Source organism: Peromyscus maniculatus, chromosome 10 (assembly GCF_049852395.1).
Source record: "Peromyscus maniculatus bairdii isolate BWxNUB_F1_BW_parent chromosome 10, HU_Pman_BW_mat_3.1, whole genome shotgun sequence".
NCBI lineage: Eukaryota > Metazoa > Chordata > Mammalia > Rodentia > Cricetidae > Peromyscus > Peromyscus maniculatus.
In genome coordinates this window covers 84,386,023-84,408,627 of record NC_134861.1, presented here as the reverse complement: position 1 = coordinate 84,408,627, position 22,605 = coordinate 84,386,023, and the positions used below count along the sequence as shown (strand labels likewise).

Here is a 22,605-nt window from a genome sequence, read left to right as displayed (position 1 = left end):
ATCATTTCAGCCTCCTGGTTGTTTTTCAAGTTCTCAACTGAACCGTTACAGCTAAGCCAGTAAAGGCCTTCTTTTTAAGCATTCCCAAATTAGGCTTTGGTTAGTGAGAAACTGGGGAACACTGATTGACACAAGAATGAGTGACAGGTGCTGTATCAGGAGTGAGCAGTATGAGCAGCATGGCAATGGTCAGGAAGAGCAATTGTACAGACAGACGGAAGGAGTGCACACTATAGACATGGAAGTTGATGGAAAAGAACCTGGGAAAATGCCTATGACACTAAGAGGACTCTGTGTGGCAAACTGGGGGATGTCTAAGCCCAGCAGTGTCCAGTAGCAGTGGAAAAGGAACAATACATGCAATTTCAAGTTGGACCTGCTGTGAGGTTACAGCCTAGGCACACCATAAGTTGGAAATGAAGTTAATGAACCAAACCTACTAAATCTCATTACTCAGGAACACAGTACACTGGAGTATTGGGCATCACAAGGCTGACGGTGCTACGGCTCTCTGTGGTGCCCAGCACCACGAGAGGCTCCTTCGTTACTTATCCCTTACACGGGAAAGCTGAAATCTGAAGCGGCTTCTAATGCACGGAGATCATTTTCACACCATTATAAAGCCAAAAGCTCCCAAGTGAAACCTTGCAGATCAGGGGTTGTCTGTACTCTAAAATAATTTTTAAAACACAGCATTTCAATAATTAGCTTTGAAATGGAGATTGGATTTTTTCCCCCTCTCATAGACAAAAATAAGTCAAGTAGGGCTTTGGGAGAGAGATGGAGTTAGTCGGGGGGGGGGGGGGGGGGGGGATGGCTCCAATATGCTGAATAAGGAAGATGTCAGTCAATTGGGATAATCTGAAGTATTGGAAGGCTGAAGAGCATTGTGTCCTTGAAGCTTTTATAAAGTAGACAAGGGAGTAAATCCAATAGAGTCTATATAATATCAGTGAGTGTATTGTACAAAATTGCTTAAGTCATCACTGTGAAGAATGAAACAAAATGTATGTACGTGAAACAAGATCGATTGTTTATGATAAACCTCACCTCACATTCATCAGCTGTTGAGCACACTTATTTTACTTGTTAATACTGACAGGAAACAGCTGGTGTAACAGATTCAGTCTCTCTAATAATCTATTTCTTAGATAAAAGAGGAGACACTTCACCTCACAAGGAAAGATGTTTAGTAGATAATGTTCCTTTTCTACCCACCATCTTTAGATTCCTCATTAGAGGATTCCTACTTTGGTGAATGAGGGCAACCAGTCCATTTGTGATAATTTGCTATCACTTCCTTAAAGCTTGTGGACATGGGTCTAACCCTGAGAATGAATTCCACATACTAAGGACAAGATGGAAAGATGGGGGGCCAGGTTCCTAGTTATTTGCGTGTGTGCGTGTGTGTGTGTGTGTGTGTGTGTGTGTGTGTGTGTGTGTGTGTGTGGCCTGTGGAGGCCAGAAGAAGGTGTTGGATGCCCCAGAGCTGGAGTTACAGGTGGTTGTGAGCTGTCTAAGTGGGTGCTGGGAACTGAAGTCGGTTCCTATGCAAAAGCAGATAGTGCTCTTAAACACTGAGCCTTCTCTCCAGCCCCATCTCAGTAGTATTTTTGATCTCTTGCCCTAGTCTAGATGGTTATCATTTCTTTACCTTGAGCAGTCTGTGTAATGGTCACTGGGCTCTATTTCATCCATCAAACCTATCCTTTACTGAGAAAGTGGTCTAAATGTATCGCATAACTTCAGGGAAGATTTCTCAGGAAGTGAATGGAGAAGAGAGTATTGCTTTTTTGATCAGGTCAGTTCATATTCAACACCAGGATATTTAACATAGATCTATGACTCCAGCATTCTGATAGTCTAGCCTTTAATGTAGAGAATTTCCACTCTTGGTTGAAAAGCCAATCTGTAAGGCAACACCAGATTGCATTGTATGTCTCTGCTTTCCTGTTCATTATCAAGCCTTTTTTTTTTTTGTAGCTAATACTTGTCAAAAGAGATTCATGACAAGTTCATTATGTTAGAACACAAACGAGTAAATACTGATTTAAGATAATGTACTTTGGAATATATAAGTAAGCGGAATTCCTTATACCTGGTAGGGGACTTTCAGTCCCTTGCCAAAGAGATGCTCTAATGTAAAACAGATAAACAAAACAAAGCAAAACACAATCAAGACCATCTGGGCACAAATGTGGAGCCCTCCCCCCAACCCCTTTGTCTTCAGAAGCGTCTCAGCAGTATAGTGAGTAGATTTCTAAACTTTATGTATGTCACTGGCTATATATGTCAACAATATCTCAAGCTAAGAGAGGAATGTTTTTATTATGCATCACATTCACAGGAGTGTCTCCTTTGCATAAAAATACTTGGGACATTTTGCAAGAGAGTAGATAGTAAGACCCTATGAGGAAGATATTTCTTTAGAGCTAAGTGGAAAATATAAAGGATAATGTAAAAAGACTTTCTGGTGGTTTCTTTTGAGAGACCTTGTATCATCCATTTCCTCAAAATGTTCTTATAATTTCACATGAGAATATTTGACTCATTCTTTCCTATCTGCATTGACTCTACTATGAAGAAAGTCCATATCCTTACAGTAGTTTTAGCTAACAGTGTTGATCTACAGATAATAATTTTTTTTTAAAGATTTATTTATTTATGTATACAGAAGAGGGTGCCAAATCTCATTACAGATGGTTGTGAGCCACCATGTGGTTGCTGGGAACTGAACTCAGGACCTCTGGAAGAGCAGTTGGTGCTCTTAACCTCTGAGCCATCTCTCCAGCCCCCAATAATTTTTTTATATCACCCTTTGCTGTAGTCATTTTTCCTGTGTCCTGCCCGGTCCTGCAGCTGCTCGAACCCAAGTAAACGCACAGAGGTTTATATTATTTTTAAACTATATGGCCTAATGGCTCAGGCTTCTCGCTAGCTAGCTCTTACATCTGAAATTAACCCATTTCTATAAATCTATACTTTGCCACATGGCTTGTGGCTTACCGGTACTTTTACATCTTGCTTCTCCTGGTGGTGGCTAGCAAAGTCTCCTTCCTCTTCCTTTTTTCTCCCACTGTCTCTCTTGGATTTTCCCACCTGTCTCCATCCTGTGCTGCCATAGGCCAATGCAGCTTTATTTATCAACCAATCAGAACAACACATATTCACAGCATACAGAAAGACAACCCATAGCACTTTGATAAAAAAGTGACCCTGTAAGGATGATCTGCACTTTGCATGTAAAATACAATTCTTCTGTGTACATGGTAGCAGAATGAATTATTGCTAACCACATAGAGAAAAATGTCCTCCCTGATCTAAAGGACTAAAAAGACCTCAGAAACACTGGAAAAAACTCTTTGAAGCTGTTATGGAAGGTGCTTGGAGTTGGGAAAATGTGAAGAGAGCATATACTTCAATGTGACTTTTCTTCCACTCACGGACAAAAGTGACTCTAGCATTTTCCCAGATGTCAGTGGACAAACTGACTTGCTGTGGGATGTTCTGTATGTCCTGTGGGAGCCCTTCTTGGGTTCTTTGTGGCGTTACCCAGCAGGTCCGCATAGAGGATGATTAGGACCATGGGCCTGAGTGCAGGTGTCTGAGATGGTCTGCACTTGGCTGTGCTGGGGGATGGTCTGTATGTCAAGTTGTTCTGATTGATCAATAAATAAAACCTGATCGGCTGTGGCTAGGCAGGAAGGATAGGCGGGACTAACAGAGAGGAGAAATAAAAGGACAGGAAGGCAGAAGGACTGACTCCAGCCGCCGCCATGACCAGCAGCATGTGAAGATGCCGGTGGGCCACCAGCCACGTGGCAAGGTATAGATTTATGGAAATGGACTAATTTAAGCTATAAGCACAGTTAGCAAGAAGCCTGCCACGGCCATACAGTTTGTAAGCAATATAAGTCTCTGTGTTTACTTGGTTGGGTCTGAGCAGCTGTGGGACTGGCGGGTGACAGAGATTTGTCCTGACTGTGGGCAAGGCAGAAAAACTCTAGCTACACTGACTGGGTTGTTAAACACTGTTTGTAGAAACATTACAGCTTGAGACACATAAAACAAAACAAAAAACTTAAAATGATATCCCAAAATGCCATGAGAAGGCATGTTATCACTGAAAAAGCCCCATGTTAACAAAGCTTGCTTATTAAGCAGGTATGACTAGTGATGATGTACTCATGGGTGAGAGGACCAGTGTAGTATAAGAGTAAGAAGTAATTTGGATCAGTTCTGGTAAACACAAGAATCTGAAAGGTTATCTGTTTGCTTGCCTGAATGAATACGAGCTATATGAACAAATGGTTGACTAGGCCATCTTCTGTATGTGAAATTCAGGGAGTTTTTGCAAGCAGTCTGGCTGAATTGTAACAAGCCACTGCCCATTTTCACTTCTCTCTCACCCAAAGTCATGGGCAGGAGGGATGTCTGCTTCTGGGAAACACCATTAGTTCCAGGACATCATGGCAAGTGTAGATGCCCAAGGTGGCATTTATTCCATGCCTAGTTGGCCCACTAGGCACAGAGTGGGGCTCTTCTTTCTGGTTCCTAACAAATATGACTGTGCCAGCCAGAGAATGTGGCCCACTGCCAGCTCATTCCTGGCTGCCTTGTGCTGTCTTTGGCTTTAGATACTTCCCTTTTCCTCCCTAGGCCACCGTATGCCTGAACCAGCAAAGTACCATTATGGTCAATCTCAAATTTTTGTATTTACATGTTTCTATGCTACAAAGACAGAGATCTACACGGTCATTGGTGGCTTCTTAGCAGTAGAATGTTGGCTAGTGTCTAAGAGGAACTTTACTATAAAGGAGAGTTAGAAAGAAAAGGTTGGTGAAATAAAAGCAACTGAAGAGTCAATAAAGAGAGAATTGCTTGTCTATTATAGCAAACTTGAATTTTTAAAGGTTCCCATGCTCACCAATTCCCCAGCATTCCAAATAAAGAGAAACCAAGACAAAAATCAAAACAAGGAAAGCAAAGACAAAAGGCACCAGAGGAGAGAAGTCGAGTGCACACAGGAGGGATACCCTACAGCCAGTGACATGGTAGACTAGTCAAAGTTTAATGAGTTGAAGAAAATCTGAAACTGAGCACAGGACAAAATAAAGAAAAAAGGGAAGTTACAGCATGCGTTTAAAGGAAAAAAAAATCAAGTTACATGTAAGCAGCTCCTTAATGGAAGAGAGTATTTCCGCCTAGCTTGGAGACTACCCAGAAAATAATCCATTCTAAGTTTACAGTAAATAACCGGTTATCACTAAACATGAATGGATGAAAATAAATGTTAAAGAATGTCCCCAGAGCACTTGAAAGTGTGCAGTCAACTTTGAGGAAAAGAGATAGTGATTTATATGAAAGATATGTATCTTGGGCTTTTTAGCTCTTACTGTAACACAGTACCCAAGACTGGGTAATTATTAATGGAAAGGCGTTTATTTTTGCTCAGTTCTAGCTACAGGATGGAAGCTCAAGATCTGGCCACTGTATCTGGTGAAGGTCTCATTAAAAAATTAGTAAAGACAGTGATCGTGGCCTGGCATGTATAGAAGGGAAACATATGAGGTGTAGCCTTGCCTTGTAACAGCCCTCTCTTGGAGTAACTATATTAGTTTCAGGAGAACTGGCCAGGTCCCTCTAGAAAGGTTTGCTACTCCTTTACCTAACCACTTCTTACAGTTTGTTAGTCTCTCACTGCCACTACCCTGGGATCAGATTTCATGAGTTTGAAGAAGATAAACCACAGTCATTTATCCATAGAAACTGCAAATTTTTTTATCATATTTTTTTATTTATTTTACAATACTATTCAGTTATACATAATAGATTCCCTTGTTCTCTCCCTTCCTGCCCCCCTCTCCTGCCTCCCTCCCCTTCCCCCCAGCCCACCCCCCATTCCCACCTCCTCCAGATCAAGGTCTCCCCCAAGGACTGGGATCGACCTGATAGACTCAGTCCAGGCAGGTCCAGTCCCCTCCTCCCAGATTGAGCCAAGCATCACTGCATAAGTCCCAGGTTTCAAACAGCTAAGTCATGCAACGAGCCCAGGACCTGGTACCACTGCCTAGATGCCTCCCAAACAGATCAAGCCAATCGACTGTCTCACCTGTTCAGAGGGCCTGATCCAGTTGGGGGCCCCTCAGCCTTTGGTTCATAGTTCATGTGTTTCCATTCATTTGGTTATTTGTCCCTGTGCTTTATCCAACCTTGGTTTCAACAATTCTCGCTCATATACACCCTCCTCTTTCTCACTAATTAGACTCCCGGCGCTCAACTCAGGGCCTAGCCGTGGACATCTGCATCCAGATTCCTCAGTCCTTGGATGGGGTTTATGGCACAAATATTAGGGTGTTTGGCCATCGCATCACCAGAGTAGGTCAGTCCCGGCTGTCTCTCGACCATTGCCAGCAGTCTTTTGTGGGGGTATCTTTGTGGATTTCTGTGGGCCTCTTTAGCTCTTTGTTTCTTCCTTTTCTCATGTGGTCTTCATTTACCATGGTCTCCTATTCATTGTTCTCCCTCTCTTTTCTTGATCCAGCTAGGATCTCCCGCTCTCTTTCCCTCGACCCTCACCCTTCATTGCTCCCACTCATGTCCAGGCTGTTCGTGTAGATCTCATCCATTTCTCCGTGTCTTTCTTGGGGTTCTGTTTTCCAGGTAGCCTCACTGGTGATGTGAGTAACAGTCCAGTCATCCTTGTTCCACATCTAGCATCTTCCTATGAGTGAGTACATACCATATTTGTCTTTCTGAGTCTGGGTTACCTCACTCAGGATGATTTTTTCTAGATCCATCCATTTGTCTGCAAACCTCATGATGTCATTGTTTTTCTCTGCTGAGTAGTATTCCATTGTGTATATGTGCCACAATTTATTTATCCATTCTTCAGTGGAAGGGCATCTAGGTTGAGAAACTGCAAATTTTAAATCTATATACTGTCATAAAGCTAAAAATTTGTCCTTTAAAAAGAATAAAAGAAATATGAAATGCTAGTAAATCTAAACAGCAACAAAAAAATCATTAGGAAACTAATGTAATGATATGGCTATAATTTTAAAACAAGAGATTATTACATGGCACTACATTAATAGCAGCAAAAATGTCAATGATGTATAATCTTAGACAAACTATAAATTAGTAATGAATATAAGATAATTGAAAAGACCAATGACCAAAGTAATAATTAAAATTATATTGTTCTTTGAGACTTCTGTCCAAGTAATTTTATGGGTGAATTTTTCTAAACTTCCATGGAAGAAAGAACGTGAAGAGGTAATGGAAGCCTTCTAGTTCGTCTAACAGAATCTAGATAGCCACACTTGACAAAGGACAAAATGTCACACTTCCCCCTCACTTATGACAATATGAACATTCTGAACTAGAGACCAGCAAATTTAATACAACAGGGTTTTGATATAAGAACATCCACCATGACTGAGAAAGAATTCTCTCAGAAAGTAAGAGTGACTTAGTGCTGGGAACCTTGTGAAGTAGTGCTTCTTAACTCCTGCCCACAGAAGACTCATCTAAATACCTGTTTGTCTCTGAGGACAGGTTGTGTGGAAACGACAGGTATTGCCATACTGACGCCTCCTCCTGGACCAGGTGAGGTGCAGACCAAGAGTGGACAGCTCAAAATAAGATACAGCTGCAGACTGCTTTAGATTGCAACTAGTTTTTTTTTTAAATGAAAACAACAAATTCACAGCAGCAACAGAATTATAAAGGAGGCATAATTTATAATGGCAACAAAATTATAAAGAAGGCTTAAAAGGTTGGGCTGGTGAGATGGTTCAGTGGGGGAAAGCCCTTGATGTATGAACAAGCCTGGAGACCTGAGTTTGGTCATGGAACCCATCTAGACTCCACACGAGTGTCCTCTAATCTCCACAACTCTCTGCGGACTCCTGTAAAAGTAGGAAGTGGGTCTAGGGCAAAAATTTACTAATGTCCCAAAAATATGAAGTGGCAAAAAAAATCACATGATAGGAAGTAAGGGGTGGACTTGAATTTTGAAATGATGTAGTTCTCCACAAGTACGCGCTAACATTCCTGTGCTGATGCAGGATGAGGTGAGCCCCCCTCTCCCACTGGTCTTCTTTGCTTTCTTCCCACTTGTTCATTTGGATTGTATGTTTCCTCTTTGTGAAGTATGTATAGTTAAGATGGTTTGAGCTCCTTCTGAAAAAATGCTAGGAGATAGCAATATAAATAAGTCATTTGACTTTGATTATTATAGCACTGTGGTTTCTAAGGGTATATATTTGTCCTGAGGGGTTTTCAATGGCAATTTTATGCAAGTTAGAGCCACCCAGAGGAGGAAACTTCAACTGAGAAAGTGCCTGTATGCGACTGGGTTGTGAGTAAGCCTGTAGGGTATTTTCTTAATTAGTGATTGATAGTGGAGGTTCAGCCTATTGTGAGTGGTGACACCCCTGGGCTGGTGGTCTTGGGTTCTATAAGAACACAGGCTGAGCAAAGCATGTGGAGGAAGTCAGTAAGCAGCATTTCTCCATGGCCTCTGCATCACCTCCTGCCTACAGGTTCCTGCTGATTTGAGTTCCTGCCTTGGCTTTCCTCAGTGGACTGTGATCAGGACATAGAAGCCAAATAAACCCTCCTTTCCACCCCAAGCTGCTTTTGGTCATGCTGTTTCATCAGAGCAATATAAACCTCAACTAATATATAAATATATTAGCATGATACTATGTTGCTACATATGTGTGTATTATATAATATCTCATATAAGTTTAAAAATAAGAGCGTATTGCACACATCACACCATAAATTTGGTGAATGGATTTCAAGTATAGTTAACTAAAATGATAAGATTTCATATCACCCTCTTTCCTGCTCGGAGGTAGCTGATAGGGCTGGGAAACACATGTTGTCCAAAAGGGACCAGGGGAAAGTGGGTTTGGATTAGATGCTATCTTCACAGTTCTCACAGCTTTTCTGAAAGCTCCATTCATTGAGATAAATTGATGCTGCATACCCAGATATTTTTATTACTTAGTTGAGCAGCCCATGCTTTGCATGATGTATAAGGTCATTGTTTTGCTTTCTCAGGATCCCTGAGTAGAAAGGAGCTGTATTCTCACAGCACTGTGGTAATTCAGAATGTTTTTACTGACATTAATAAATTGGTTGCTTCAAAAAACTGCCTGAGATGGCTAAGTCTCATACACATGGTTATTTTGGTCATTCTGAGTTTTCTCTGAGTTAAAATAAGATTCTCTCTCTCTCTCTCTCTCTCTCTCTCTCTCTCTCTCTCTCTCTCTCTCTCTCTGTGTGTGTGTGTGTGTGTGTGTGTATGTGTGTGTGTGTTTGTGTGCATGAACATGTGTAGGAGCCCACAAGAGCATGTTCATATGTGTAAGTACAGGTGCATGAATGTGGAGGCCAGAGGACCTTGGGTGTAGATCTCTCCTATCTTGTTCAAGACAGAGTTTCTCATTGGTTGCTGCTCCGTACATTGGCTGCTGGCCTGTGAACTTCTGGGGATTCTCCTATTTCTACCTCCTTCCTTGCTGGAAGAGCACTGGGACTCACAAGGGTGTGCTAGTGTATAACTTGACATGAGTTCTGGAATCCAAACTCCAAGCCTTATGCATGTGCAGCAAGCACTTTCTCTTTCGAGCCACCTCCTAGCCCAGAATTCCATGTTCAAAGTTGCTAACATTAAGGAGAAAGTAATTAGCAATATATATTCATACTCTAGTAAATCTATGATATTCTTAAGAACAAACTATAGCATCTAAGTGCTGTTTGGATACACAGTTTACATTAAGGAATTGTGCCTAGATTTCTGAATAGTTTTGTTTAGATATTGATTAATCTGCCATTGATATTTTCAGCTTCTTTTCCCTAGTGAGTAGTGGACTTTTTGCTTATGTACTTGGTTGACGCTATCAATACATTTGAAAGAAACACACGGAAAGTAAGATATGTCTCAGTGGTCATATCTTAATGACCATTGTTCCTGATGAACAGCCCTGGTGATGGAGGAGGTTCTGCTTCTCCCACAGAAAGACTGGTTTTTCACCTGCAGTTCTGAAATTAACTGATGCTTCCCACCAACTGCAACTCGAAGTGGCCTGCCTGGGCAATACCCCAGGACAGAGCGGTTTCAGGTAAGGGCACTGCAGAGCTAAAGTAATTACACTTTTTCTTAGGAAACCAGAGAGGACAAGGAGCAGGAGGAGAAAGAGGAAGAGGAGGAGGGAGAGGAGGAAGGGGGTGAGAAAGGAGAAGGGGTGAAATTACAGGAACAATAGCATCAGCAAAGCTACTTCTATAATTGTAAAAAATTCAGTTGGCAGTTGCCTTTTTCTGCTCGTCCTCTTCCCTATCCATGCATATTAATAGCACATCTTCATGGGTTTTATTATGATTTTCTTAGAGGTAGCTGCGAACATTTACGGTTGCAAATGATAAAATCTGTCACTAAAGTGGTGTTAGATAGACAAGGCAACTGGTATCTTTGAAATTAGCAAGAAACAAATTCTGCGACTCACATAAGCAATCAGCCAAGCTTGAAGAATAACATGAGAAAGTAAATCCAAAACCAACCAGAAGGCATGGTTCTCATAGCCAGTCTGAAAAGTCTTACAGTCCCTTAGTGCCAAGCAAGTGACAGTTTGTGATTACACTCACCATGAGGCAAAATACATCTGGATTCTCCATCCATGATGGAGATTTGATTTTCCTCAACAAATAATTTTTAAAGGCTGTAAGTCTCAACTTAGCTCTCCTATTGTAGTGATAAATAGTGATGGACACTATGGGCCTAGGCCAATGTTATGCTTCAGTTGAACACATTCATGTTTATCATGCATGATTTTACAAACATACAGTTAGGGTGGTCATCTAGTGCTATATTTCTTTGCTCTATTTAATTCTAATCTTTAATGCCCAGATTTGGGGGCTACAGGACATTCACCTCAGTTACTTGTCCTCTCTCCCCAGAATCTCCCACTCACTAAAAGCCTGAGAATGGCCTCCATAGGCTTGGGCATGGAAATACTCTGTGTCTAAACTTTTCTGGATTGTTGTGAAGCACAGGTACCTGGGTTGTGGCTCCTCTGGTGTATTGGGGAAATTATTAAGGCCACTCCACCTAGTTAAAAGGGAGGTTTATTTAGTGGCGTAACTTACAAATGAAGGGATAGGTAGGTCGTGGGGTCTGGGAAAGACATAGCACAGTCCGGTGGTGTTCTCTGGAGAACTCTGCTCCGTCTACCTCCAGCGTCCAGCCCATCCGGATCTCGGGTCTTCAGGGTCCTCTCTTGGCCCCGCCTTGTAGGTGTGACAGTTACCGAAGCCTCAATGGGGGTTAGAACTTCCAGATCAAGGTTGGAATGGCCGCCCACTACACAGGTGTATCAGCAGCCCTCTCCTCCAACGCCTGACTGTCCCTCTTCCCAGGTCTCCCAAGAACCTAGATAACAGTGTCTACCTCTTCTACTGTAGTGGGTAGCTGTTCCAGCTTTGACCTGGAAGTACTACCCCCAGTGAGGCTTCTGGTAACTATCACGCCTACCTATGACTGCCCCCTGAGGCAGGGCCAAGACAGGAGCCCGTAAGACCTGAAATCCGGATGTACCAGCCCTCTTGGTTCCTGGCTCCTCAGTTGTACCAGCAGCCCTCTCCTCCAATGCCTGACTGACCCAATGGACCTCCTCTTCCCAAATCTCTCAAGAACCTAGATAACAGCATCTACCTCTTCTACCATAGCCACTTTCTTCCTCTCCCTGAGTTTCTGGGAGACAGAGGAATAAAGACACTCTGTACATGGAGCATTTCTTTCTCTGGTGTTCTTCAGCAACTTAGATCAGGCATGGGGAGGAGCAACTTTACAGGTATACCATGAGACCCAAAATGACAATCTGTTGCATCAAAAGGGGTTGGGTCTTCTATAGAATGAGGTCTTGATAAAGGTTACACCTATCTGAATTTTAATACATTTTTTATTCTCATAGTGGATGAAAGAAATACACTATTCTAGTGTGATCAGAGAGATTTATGGGATATCTTTATACATAAAACCTAAGACTTAAATAAAGAGTTCTTATTAGATGATTTCCCAAAAGCAGCCAACCCCAGCATACAAATACTCAGTCTATGTGGCCTGGAAACATAGGCTAGAATATTATAATTCCTTAAGAATCAGATATGTGGCTGGGTGGTGGTGGTGCATGCCTTTAATCCCAGCACTCGGGAGGCAGAACCAGGCAGATCTCTGTGAGTTCAAGGCCAGCCTAGTCTAAAGAGCGAGACCCAGGACAGGCACCAAAACTACACAGAGAAACCCTGTCTTGAAAAACAAAACAAAACAAAACAAAAAAATCCGATATGCTTATGTGTACCAACAAAACCATTTTGTAATTATTATGAGTCCCTCACAATATGATGGAGCACACAGAGAATCTTATGGTGATTTTTTAAAGTAAAAGCACCAATGAAATGTTCCTTTTGTTTTCAATCTCTTTTATAAATGACCTCAGTCAGTTCCTTGAACTTTAACTCAGTTTGGGTGGACTGTTAATGGACTAGACAGCAAATTGTAGGGCAGTGTCTGGATCCAATGCCACTCACTGCATAAGGTGACTCACAAATGCAGCATCTGCAAGGACCTGCTGTTCGGTCCTGTGAGCAACAAACATTCTTGGAGGAGTGGTAGATTGTAGACTGTGATGTGTTTGGAAAAATTAATAATTAACAAATTATAAACTGCCTTTATTAAGTGTTCACTGTGTAAAAAAGTACACAGCTCAGTGACTCAAAAAAAAAAAAAAAGAGTACAATTTCGTAAATAATGGCAGAGCCACTTTTCCAGACTCATTTCCTCACAGTTCTGAATTTTATGCTGATCATATATCACGGGTATTTAGTAAGAAATCGGGAAAAACATTAGCTGTTATTTTAAGTAGTTCATGCTTGACTCTTAAAAATGTCAGGTGGTTCCTATTTTCTGCAATTATCTGTGAACAGTACATTCTCTGGTCCTGCCACTCAAAGTGTTTTCTGAAGAACAGAGACATCAATACTGGTTGTGGACTTGCTGGAATTAACCCCTAAGCTCACTAAACCCAAATCTGCATGGATTAGGAAAAAACAGCACAGGAGTTTGGCCATTGCTTAGGGTTCTGTTTAGACTGACTTGCCCTTAAAGCTTTTCAAAAAAAAAAAAAAAAAAAAAAAAAAAAAGATGCCAGGCCTTCCTCCACAGTAGATCCATGGGATTCGAATGTCTGGGAGCTCCATGGGGACTTTTACCACCACCACCCTCGAAGGCCAACTGTTTATGTGCATGTAGCATTCCTTCTACTGTTAGAAAGAAAACCACATAGTAAATGATGACATGTGTTTTCAGCATGAGCATCACAAAGCTAGCCCCTAGTTCAAACATTGGAACTCCTTTTGGGTGACCAAGGCAACAATTTGAGGATTAACTCAAGTTTATAGGTCACTATTACTTCCTTATGCTGTAAATAATGGGAGTTCTTGATAGAAATGACTTAAACCAGAGAATAAGTTATTTGCTATACATTTTGTCTTGTTGCTTGAGCGTTTGGTTCTGTGATGTTTTACACCCATGACAAAAGTTTGTTCCTGAACTGTCTGTAAAGCACAGGGAAGCTACATAGCTCTACAGTTTCCCATTTGAACCTTTTCTGCCAAGCACTTACCATGCGATTTGCCAGAACAGTGGTAGCTCTCACATTCTTTGTTTGGTGTGTCGATAACAGAACTCACGTGCCAGACCCTAAACATAAATCTTAGAACCCTTATTTCCCCCCTCATTTTACGTGGACCTTTGCCCTTGAACAACTGAAGGTAAGCAATGACTGCCAGCTTACCCATCTGCATTGTCATCTGGCTGAGAATCTACACAGATGAAAACATTCCAAGATCATGGCTCAGGTTTTGGTTTGTTTGGGGTCTGTTCTTTCTTTCTGAAATGCTGGATGCTAAGACTGTAGGTTTTGTTTTCCTCAGCAGGGACACTCTTACGGGTGGTTGCTGATTTCATAACCGATTTTGGTTTTCTTCAGTGGATGGTTTCGTGCTGCCCATCTTCTCTATGACAATCACTCCTAGTTCTAGTCTGGAAAAAGGCAAATGCTATCGTAACACATATGCGTATAGTACCTGGGGAATTGGAGGACTGTTCTTAGTGGAAGTTGTTTTTATGAAATAAATTTGGGGATGACTTTCAATAACTCAATGAGACATATTCGTTGTTTCCTTCAACAAATAAATTAACCTAACAACAACAACAAAAAAGGAACAAAACTCTTCTGAGTTTTAGGAGAACATTTCAAGACATTGGGTAAATGAGGCTTTGGGAAGGGAGTAAACATGTAAGCTCTTTAGTGCGATTTTAGTGAGTGATGTGTGATGCAGCGTGCCTCACGCAGCAGAACTGTGCCTTACTGCACAGCTGTGGGCATGAACACCCAGAAGACTCCTTGTCTGCCCCTGACAGCCCGAAGGTTATCTTTATTCTCATCTCAGAAACCCATAGGAAATTTCATTACAGACTTGGCACTGTGAAACAGAAACAGGCCTTGCATGAAAGGATTATCTCAAATGTAATTTTAACAAGGCCTCCCAAACCATGTCATCTTATTTTGACTTTAGGTATGTGTTTGGGGTACTTGATTACATTTCTGACTTGTATATACTCACACTTGCCTATGAGGAAATACTTATCAGCAATAACTGCTAAGAGATTCTTTTCACTTTTAATTAAGTTCCTTGAATCCATCTGAAAATTGTGATTTTTTTGTCTGTAGTTTCTAAAGACAGATAATTTAAAGGTTTTGGGCTTTTGAGGTGCCTCCAAATGCTTTTAAATATTGATTTGAGAATTACATAGGGGTAAAAAGGCATATGGGTTTGTATACAGTTAGTTATTTGGAGTTTGTGAATGATAAAATTATTTATCGTATATTTGTGGAATGATCTACTATGTGGAAAGTACTATGCCATGTCCTCTCCAGGGCAATATGACTACTAATTAATAGTTCTAAATACACATCTGTACTTGCCAACATTCTGCTCTATTAGGGTTCCTTGAACTATCAAGAAAACAATGGCATCAGTGCAAGCAATCTGACGATAATTTTAAATGCCTTTCCATTAACATAGGTTATGGCAATTAGGTTGTGATCTTTACAAAGAACATTTGAAGGATTTTAATATTTTTATTGCTTCCTTGTTTCTTTTCTTTCTTTCTTTCTTTCTTTCTTTCTTTCTTTCTTTCTTTCTTTCTTTCTTTCTTTCTTTTTGGTTTTTCGAGACAGGGTTTCTCTGTGTAGCTTTGTGCCTTTCCTGGATCTCACTCTGTAGACCAGGCTGGCCTCGAACTCACAAAGATCAGCCTGCTTATGCCTCCTGAGTGCTGGGATTAAAGACAGGTGCCACCACTGCCCGGCCCTTGTTTCTTTTTAAACTGGGACACTAGGAAGACTATGATCTTCCATTACCACTTAGAATTTCCAATAAATAAACCATTTAGAAGACTTAAAGAAACAGAGGAACATTATAAAACAAAGGAAGGTAGATAGTAATACCCATCCCCATAAAGGAATATAGATATGAACAGCCAGTGATCTTAAGTGTTATAGGAAATGGTGTTAAGGGAGGAGAGACACATTTGGTGTAAGAAATAATTCCACTCAGGAAAAAGAAGGAAAGTCAAGGAATACGAGGAATGATCTTCCCTTTGGACTTGCTCCATTGTGGAATCATTCTTCTAAAAGTCAATGATTAAGAAATCCCAGACACTCAAATTTATCCTTGCAAGATACTGGATTTCCTCTAAGGAAAAGACTTGAGGGCAGTGTTGCTCAGCTGCCAGGGAGAGCATGGGTGGGATGACCTCACAGGCCTTTCCATCATTAGTTTCTTGATTGTTGTGTTCCTAAATTTTCCTGGGTTTTGGTTTTTGGAATTTTCAAAGAGATTTCTGAAAATGTGTATGAGAAGAGAAGCAAATTAGAAATGGCTTAATCATTTGTACTGGAGAAAGCACACTACTTATTTTGTTCTATTTAGTAGAAACAGCAGCCACTCACTCCTTCACTCAGCAAATATTCTATCACTGTGTGCTCTGTACCAGGAGTTTGCCTCATAGTAAGACAGTTCACCATCCCAACTGCCAACCAATACTGGTAATGCGTATTTATTAAATAAATAAAAATAAATAATGCGTATTTATTAAATAAATAAAAAGTGCATATATATTATAAGCAACGTACACAGAGCAGGCACTGACCCACGAGTGAAAAGTAAGCATTATATTAGAGAAGAAAGAGACTTAGTGGATAACTCCTGCTGTGGGTGGGAGTTGCTGTTTTCTCTGTGTTCTCATGCTCGAAGCTCCATGTCCTATGAGGATCCAGGAGGCGGGGCACAGAGAGCAGGTAAACCCAGCTTGCACTGTCCTGTAGCAACAAGCCACATACATGTACCTCCTCTAATACTCCTGTGGACTAGAACCACACGGCCTGGAATAGTGAGCTCTTCAGGAGGAAGGGGAAGTGCCTCATGATAAAAACTCTTGGGAGCTGGTGATGGAAAGTGAATAAGGTAGCCATCAGGACCCTGTGTAACTTGGAATTTGAAGGGAAAGACAGACACAAACCTTGCCACTTAGGCTTCAGTTACCTTCCAGTCCATCCTTTGAATAAAGGTGTACTGAACTTCATAAACTTCTTTGACCAAAAATATGAGGCATCTAATGATTATCGATTGCAATAAATAGTTGGATATATTAAAAGTGTGAGAAAAGTACGTAGCCAGAAGTAAAACACAAACAAACAAAAACAAAAACACAACCTAGAAATCATGAATTACAAATTTTGTGTTGTGGGAAATATAAATTAGGCATAATAGGAAATTAATGATATCTAGTAATAGAGCAATTATAGCAATATACTGTATTGAAAGTTACTTAGAACTTATAAATTGTTCATTTCTGGAATTTTTGTGTAGTATTATCAAGCTGGGGTTGATTACGTGTGACTAAAACCTTGAGAATCAAAACCTGAGATAAGAGAGAATACAGGACACCTGTTCCTCTTGCAGTTTGAAATGTAAAGGGATGTTTAGTTTCATTTCTGTCGCCCTGGTCAAATACCCTGACACAGAGCAACACAGAAGACAAAGGGTCCATTTTAGTCCCCAAATTCAGGTTACAGTCCACCTTGGCAGGAAAGAAAATGTGGCAGAAATTTAAAAACTAGTCATATCACATCCGTAGTTAAGAGCAGGGAGAAATGAATGCATGCATGCATGCATTCATGCTTGCTACTTGGCTTACCTTCTCCACCCTTACACAGTCCAGGACCCAACCGCAGGAAATGGTGCCACCCACAGTGGGCTGTGTCTTCCCATGTCAATTACTGCAAAGCAGAGAACCCACTCCAACAGACATACCCTCAGGCTAATCTTATCAAGATGATCCCTCTTCCCAGGTGACTTTAGATTGGGTCAAATTGGTAATTAAAACTAACCATCACAGGGGATGACAATTAAGACGAGGTGTCCAAAAAAAGACCCAAAATACAGTTTCACATTAGCCAGGGTAAATATGGTATTCTTTTGCTTGGATGTTTAGGGTTCGTAAAGTTCCCTGCATCCCCCATGGGATGGAAATTGTGCTAGATATTGGTGAAACATAGGGTTACTGTCGAAATTATTTATAAATGAGAAACATATTTTGAAAGAAAACACACCTCAAAGTGCTTAGTAATTTTGTGGTATAAATATATGCTCTCCTGTATACAATGCTTTTGGCCACTTGGACAGGAGAATGTGTGAGAATCAGTATTGTAGCTACAGCTGAGACAAATGAAGGGGAGGGGATCAATCCCAGGCAGGCCGGAAGGGTCAGTTTGTGACAGGAATTCACTAACTCCAATAAACTATGTGTACATCAGCCCTCATGCTACAAAAATTTAAATGTAAGCCCTTACCATATTCCAAATAACATGTAGACGGTTTATAGTAAAATCATGTGATTTTCATGGTATCCCTAGGAAGTGGGAAATAAAGAAACTCATTTCATGTTCTTTGTATGCCTCTTTCACAAACTGTAGTTGGCTGATAGATTTCCCCTAGTAAAAACAAACCAGAGAATAGTCATTGTCTTGGGAGAACCTTGTTGATTTGAGCTCATATTAGAGTCAGAGAAATAAAGACCTTATGGCATGCACTTAAATCAGCGCCTGTCAGAGTGAGGGTCATGACTCAGTAGGTTGTGAAATCCAGGGAGTCCCAACCAGAACTTAAAGACCAACGAAAAACAAACATAAAGAAAACACCAGAGTTGTTTTAGGCAGAACAGTCGAAAAACCAAATAATGGAATTTTAAATGAGCGACAGTGTAAAACGCACACACACACACACACACACACACACACACACACACACACACAGCCAAAGCCAAAATTTCTGAAGCATATTTTCCTGAACTGTTTGTTGTGCAAAAAAGTGTTTCAGTGAACAAGTGTCTGAATGCTGTGAACCGACACAAGAACAGCCCTGTAGCAAGCATGGAGAACACATCATTTTGTCACCACTTCAGGGAGTTTAAAAGTGGAAATACCTCAGAGGGGAGAAACAAAAATGGAGTTCCAGGACTTGTCGGAGAGCGGTCGGGACAGGGGACGACGGTTCTAGAGCCCAGGTCTGTTTCTACTCCATTTTCCTGTATACAATGACCACATTTTTAATGTATGCAACGTTGAGGCTTATTTGCTTTCAAGGGATAGGACCACCTGGTGCAAAGCTCAGGCCTTCATCCCAGACTTCAAGTCAAGGACAGTCCAAGGCAGTGCTGCAGCCTGGAGTTGAAAGCGGAGAGTCAAGTTCGAGGTCCCTCAGTCCTGAGGGTCTAATCCTATTTCTAAGCAATAATTAACTAATTAACCTCACACACTGTGTTACTAGATGAGGCTACTTCCCAAACGCTCCTGTAAATGTCCTCCTTATATCATTTTAACACGACAGAGCTAACACGGCAATAACGTAGTGCGATGGGTAAGCTGGAGGGACAGCCTTTCCTTCAGTTCCCTAGGAATAAACAATTTATGAAGACATATAGCAAAAATGAACTGCATTTTGGCAGGATTGCCTCTTCAGGACCTGACTCCACTTCCCTATTTCCAGGCGAAGTCTTGAAAATTCCACCTCAACGTGAGCCTCATTACTCTGGTCTCATCTTGGGTGAGGGTGGTCCTTCAGGACAGGGAAACACCCCCAACTCCCCATGGCCACCCTGGTCTACCCCAACTCTCAGGTCGCTGTCCTTTTGTCCCTGAAAGCTGCAAACCGCAGAAGTCACTAGATAACTTAATCTGGCTCTAAGCAAGAGCCCTCGAGGCCTGTGTACTCTTGTGATAAACGGAAGCATCCGGCTGAGTCAAGAAAGGGAACGCGGTATCTTTGAAAACTAATATAAACGAATAAAGCATAAACAAGAGCTTTGCAGAGAGAGTACCCCCCCCCCCGCCCCCCACGCCCATCCAAGCGTAGGAGGGGGAATGAGTATGGGGGGGGGATCCCCCACGTCCTTGGGCTTCTCTCCGGAGACTTTTCCTTGCCTGGGCGGGAGTGGTGGTGGTGGGGGGGGGGGGGATAGAGGAGGCTGGAGGAGGTGATTTCCTCCAGCCCAGGTCTGGTCCCCGGACCCTCCCCCTCCCTCCGCCAGTCGGGATGGGAGGCGCGCCTGGACCCTCCCTCCCCGCCCTCGTCCCATCACGGAGACCTGGGGGATGCGGGGTCCAGGCGGCGCTTTCGCAGCCCCCCGGCCGGTGCGAGTCCTGACCCTGCGCCGGGGGCGCGGGCCCCGCGTGACGTGGGCGCGCGGCGGGAGGGGCCGCCTCGGGGAGGGGGGGAGGTTTGACTCGGCCGCCTTATTAGCGCCCGGGCGGCGGGTCGCGGGCAGAGAGAGCAGACGGCCCGGGCCGCGAGCAACCGGAGCGGGCGAGCGGCCCACTCCTCCCTCCTCCTAGGCGGCCGCCTCCTCCCCTCGTCCTCCCGCCCCCACTGCGTGTGCGGCGGAGGCTCCAGGGCTTGCGCTGCCTCTTTCTCCCGCTCGCTGGGCTCCGGTTCCCACTTTCCCCGGCCGCCGCGCTCCCGGGACCCGAGCCGTCTCCGCGCTGCTTAGCCTCGGCGGCCCACGGTGCTCCCAGAGCCTCTCCAAAGCAGCCCCGGGGCAGAGAGTGGGACGCCCCGGTCCCTTCCCCGCTTGGGTCAGCTTCTGCCCGGCTCGCAGCACCTTCTGGCTCCCGCACAGTCGGCTTGGGAGGACAGGGTGAGGAGGTGAAGTGGAAAGGACCGACAGGGCACGGGGCCAGACGCACAGCTCACGTTGCCTTTTCATTGAGCAAAGCACAAGATCATTTTTTTTTTTTAAAGCTCTGCAACCCCCCTCCCCCTTCTTCCATTTTCTTTGCGCTTTTTTTAAAAAGGAAACTTATTTTGGGGTGGTTTGCGCTGGGGTAGCTGCTTTGCCCAGTAGTTGCGAAGTGCACTCGACTCGTGATGGTGTTCCTGTCACTTTGGTTGATAGCAGCCTCTCTGGTAGAGGTTAGGACGTCAGCTGATGGACAAGTAAGTGGAAAATAATAATAAAGAACTCAAACCCCACCTTTTCCCGACAGAGTTCCTCCCCTCCGTCCCCTTCACTCTCCCCTCTTCCTCTTGCTACCCTTCTGGGGCATCATCTGCGTTCCGAGGCAGCGCGTGGAGGGCCGGGCGCTGCGCGGGGCTTGGGGGGGCTGGGGGCGCATTGCACCGGAGGTTGGGACAACCCTCCCCCGGGAGCCTGGGCTTATCACACCTGGGGCTTCCCTAGCCCGCGGCGACCAGGAGCAGTCCCAACGTCAGACTGCCCCCAGATCGCATCCCAGTGGGGCCAGCCAGCTGTCCCCCTTTTGCGAGGGCGCTCCGGGCGCTCTGGCGAAGTTCGGGTCGTGGATCGCGGATTCCGGAGCTCAGAGGATCTCCCTCCTCCTGACTCCCTGTTCCTGCGGGTAGCCAAGGGGACAGGGGGTTTCAAAGGTCCCCAGGCAGGACACGGAGCTACCCAGCAGACACGTGTCCTGGGAGGACCGCGGCCGGGCTGCAGTTTGACAGTTGGGGAGGGCCTGGGACGTTTCCTGCCCTGGCCTTTTCCGCGGGCAGCCGATGCTGGAGGCGTCTGCCGCCTCTTCCCCTCCCCCTCCGCACAACTCCTCCTCTTTTTAAAGCTAAATTGAGTGCAGCTCTGGTGCCTTTCGGCCCTGCCCCCACTCTGTGGAGACTCAAGGTGAAGCTGATGCTCTCAGAAGAGTCTTTGAAGGAGGCTCAGGCTGGCCAGCCTTTGGTAGTAAATCAAATCATCGCTGAACCGGTGGGACTCTCACCGCATGATTTCTCTGTGAGTTTTTGTAGCCTCTCTGGTCTGGTGACCTAGTATTGGAGTTTTCCGTAGAGGCCATTGAGGGTCACTGTTTATTTTACTGGCTTCACAGATACTAAAATTAAAGCCGGCCAACAAGTCCCTTTCTCAAATAGTCATTGAATTGGCTCATGCTCCTGTCGCAGGAACCTTCTAGGAACTAAGTACGGTTCAGCCTTCAGGCAGCAATTCCAGTCTCTCGGTCTCCTGGTCTCCTGATTAACCAGTTCCCGAAAAGCACTGATTGGTAGAAATAAATGGCACAGGGCGATAAGATGAAACCCAGTAACTGTTTCTTTTTCTTATTCTCCCCCTCCCCCCCTTCTAGGCTGGTACTGAAGAAATGGTGCAAATAGGTAAGCCTCCTTCTCAGATGTCACTCTTACCCTAGCTAAGAGCAGGGAACAAAGTAAGCTAAGCTAAAGAATTGTTCCTGCAAGTTTTCTAATTAGTGGTTAAAATAATTCGTAGTCTGGAATCACTTCTACCCTTCCGCTTTCCGTAGGAGTGGGAGGGTCCTTTCTTCCCCAGGCTAAATTAGGGTGGTGTCGGTAGCCTCCCTAGTAGTTGGACTTCTCAAGCATTAATTTATTACTGATTTGGTGCGAGCCACTGGTCTGCACTGGGAGGGTTAGAATGGGACTGGAACACAAGAGATGCATAAAGTCAGACAGTTGTGGGGATGCCAGGAAGAAAGGGGGAATGATGAGAGAATTCACATTTTAATTTTCTTAGGTTTGTCTGCTTCGTCTTGACTTTTTTTAGTTCATAAAATTATTTCATAAAATAATTATCTTCAAATATGCAAAATACTGTTAAGGCCTTTTGCTAATAAAATTAGGTAATACTTGAGTAATACCTGGTGCTGTGGGGGATATAATTACTCCCATTTTACCAGCGAGGAGACTAAAGTTCAGAGTACGTGATTTGTAACAGGTTACTCCAAAAACAATGGCCATTTATTTGAAGTTGTTCATAATACTATGTTTTGAATGCTCACATTTGGAAAGCCAGGCTACAATTAACATCCTATAATACACATATTAAAAATTATTCTGTGTAGCCGGGCGGTGGTGGCGCACGCCTTTAATCCCAGCACTCGGGAGGCAGAGGCAGGCGGATCTCTGTGAGTTTGAGGCCAG

At 43.4% G+C, this 22,605-nt stretch overlaps 1 protein-coding gene across 4 annotated transcripts in view; it reads left to right on the top strand.

The window, feature by feature from the left end:
• Positions 1-20,432: 20,432 nt before the first annotated feature.
• Adamts3 (ADAM metallopeptidase with thrombospondin type 1 motif 3) overlaps positions 20,433-22,605 on the top strand; it is a 227,076-nt gene continuing 224,903 nt past the window's right edge. For 2 of the 4 annotated variants that reach the window (XM_006991663.4, XM_006991662.4), the window contains exons 1-2: positions 20,433-20,634; positions 21,792-21,819. In XM_006991663.4, coding sequence (XP_006991725.1) covers positions 20,566-20,634; positions 21,792-21,819 — 97 coding nt within the window. In that variant the 5' untranslated portion in view covers positions 20,433-20,565. Of the gene's footprint in view, positions 20,635-20,794; positions 21,443-21,791; positions 21,820-22,605 lie in introns of those variants that run through there. The other 2 variants (XM_016009917.3, XM_076546598.1) reach the window with 2 other exon arrangements.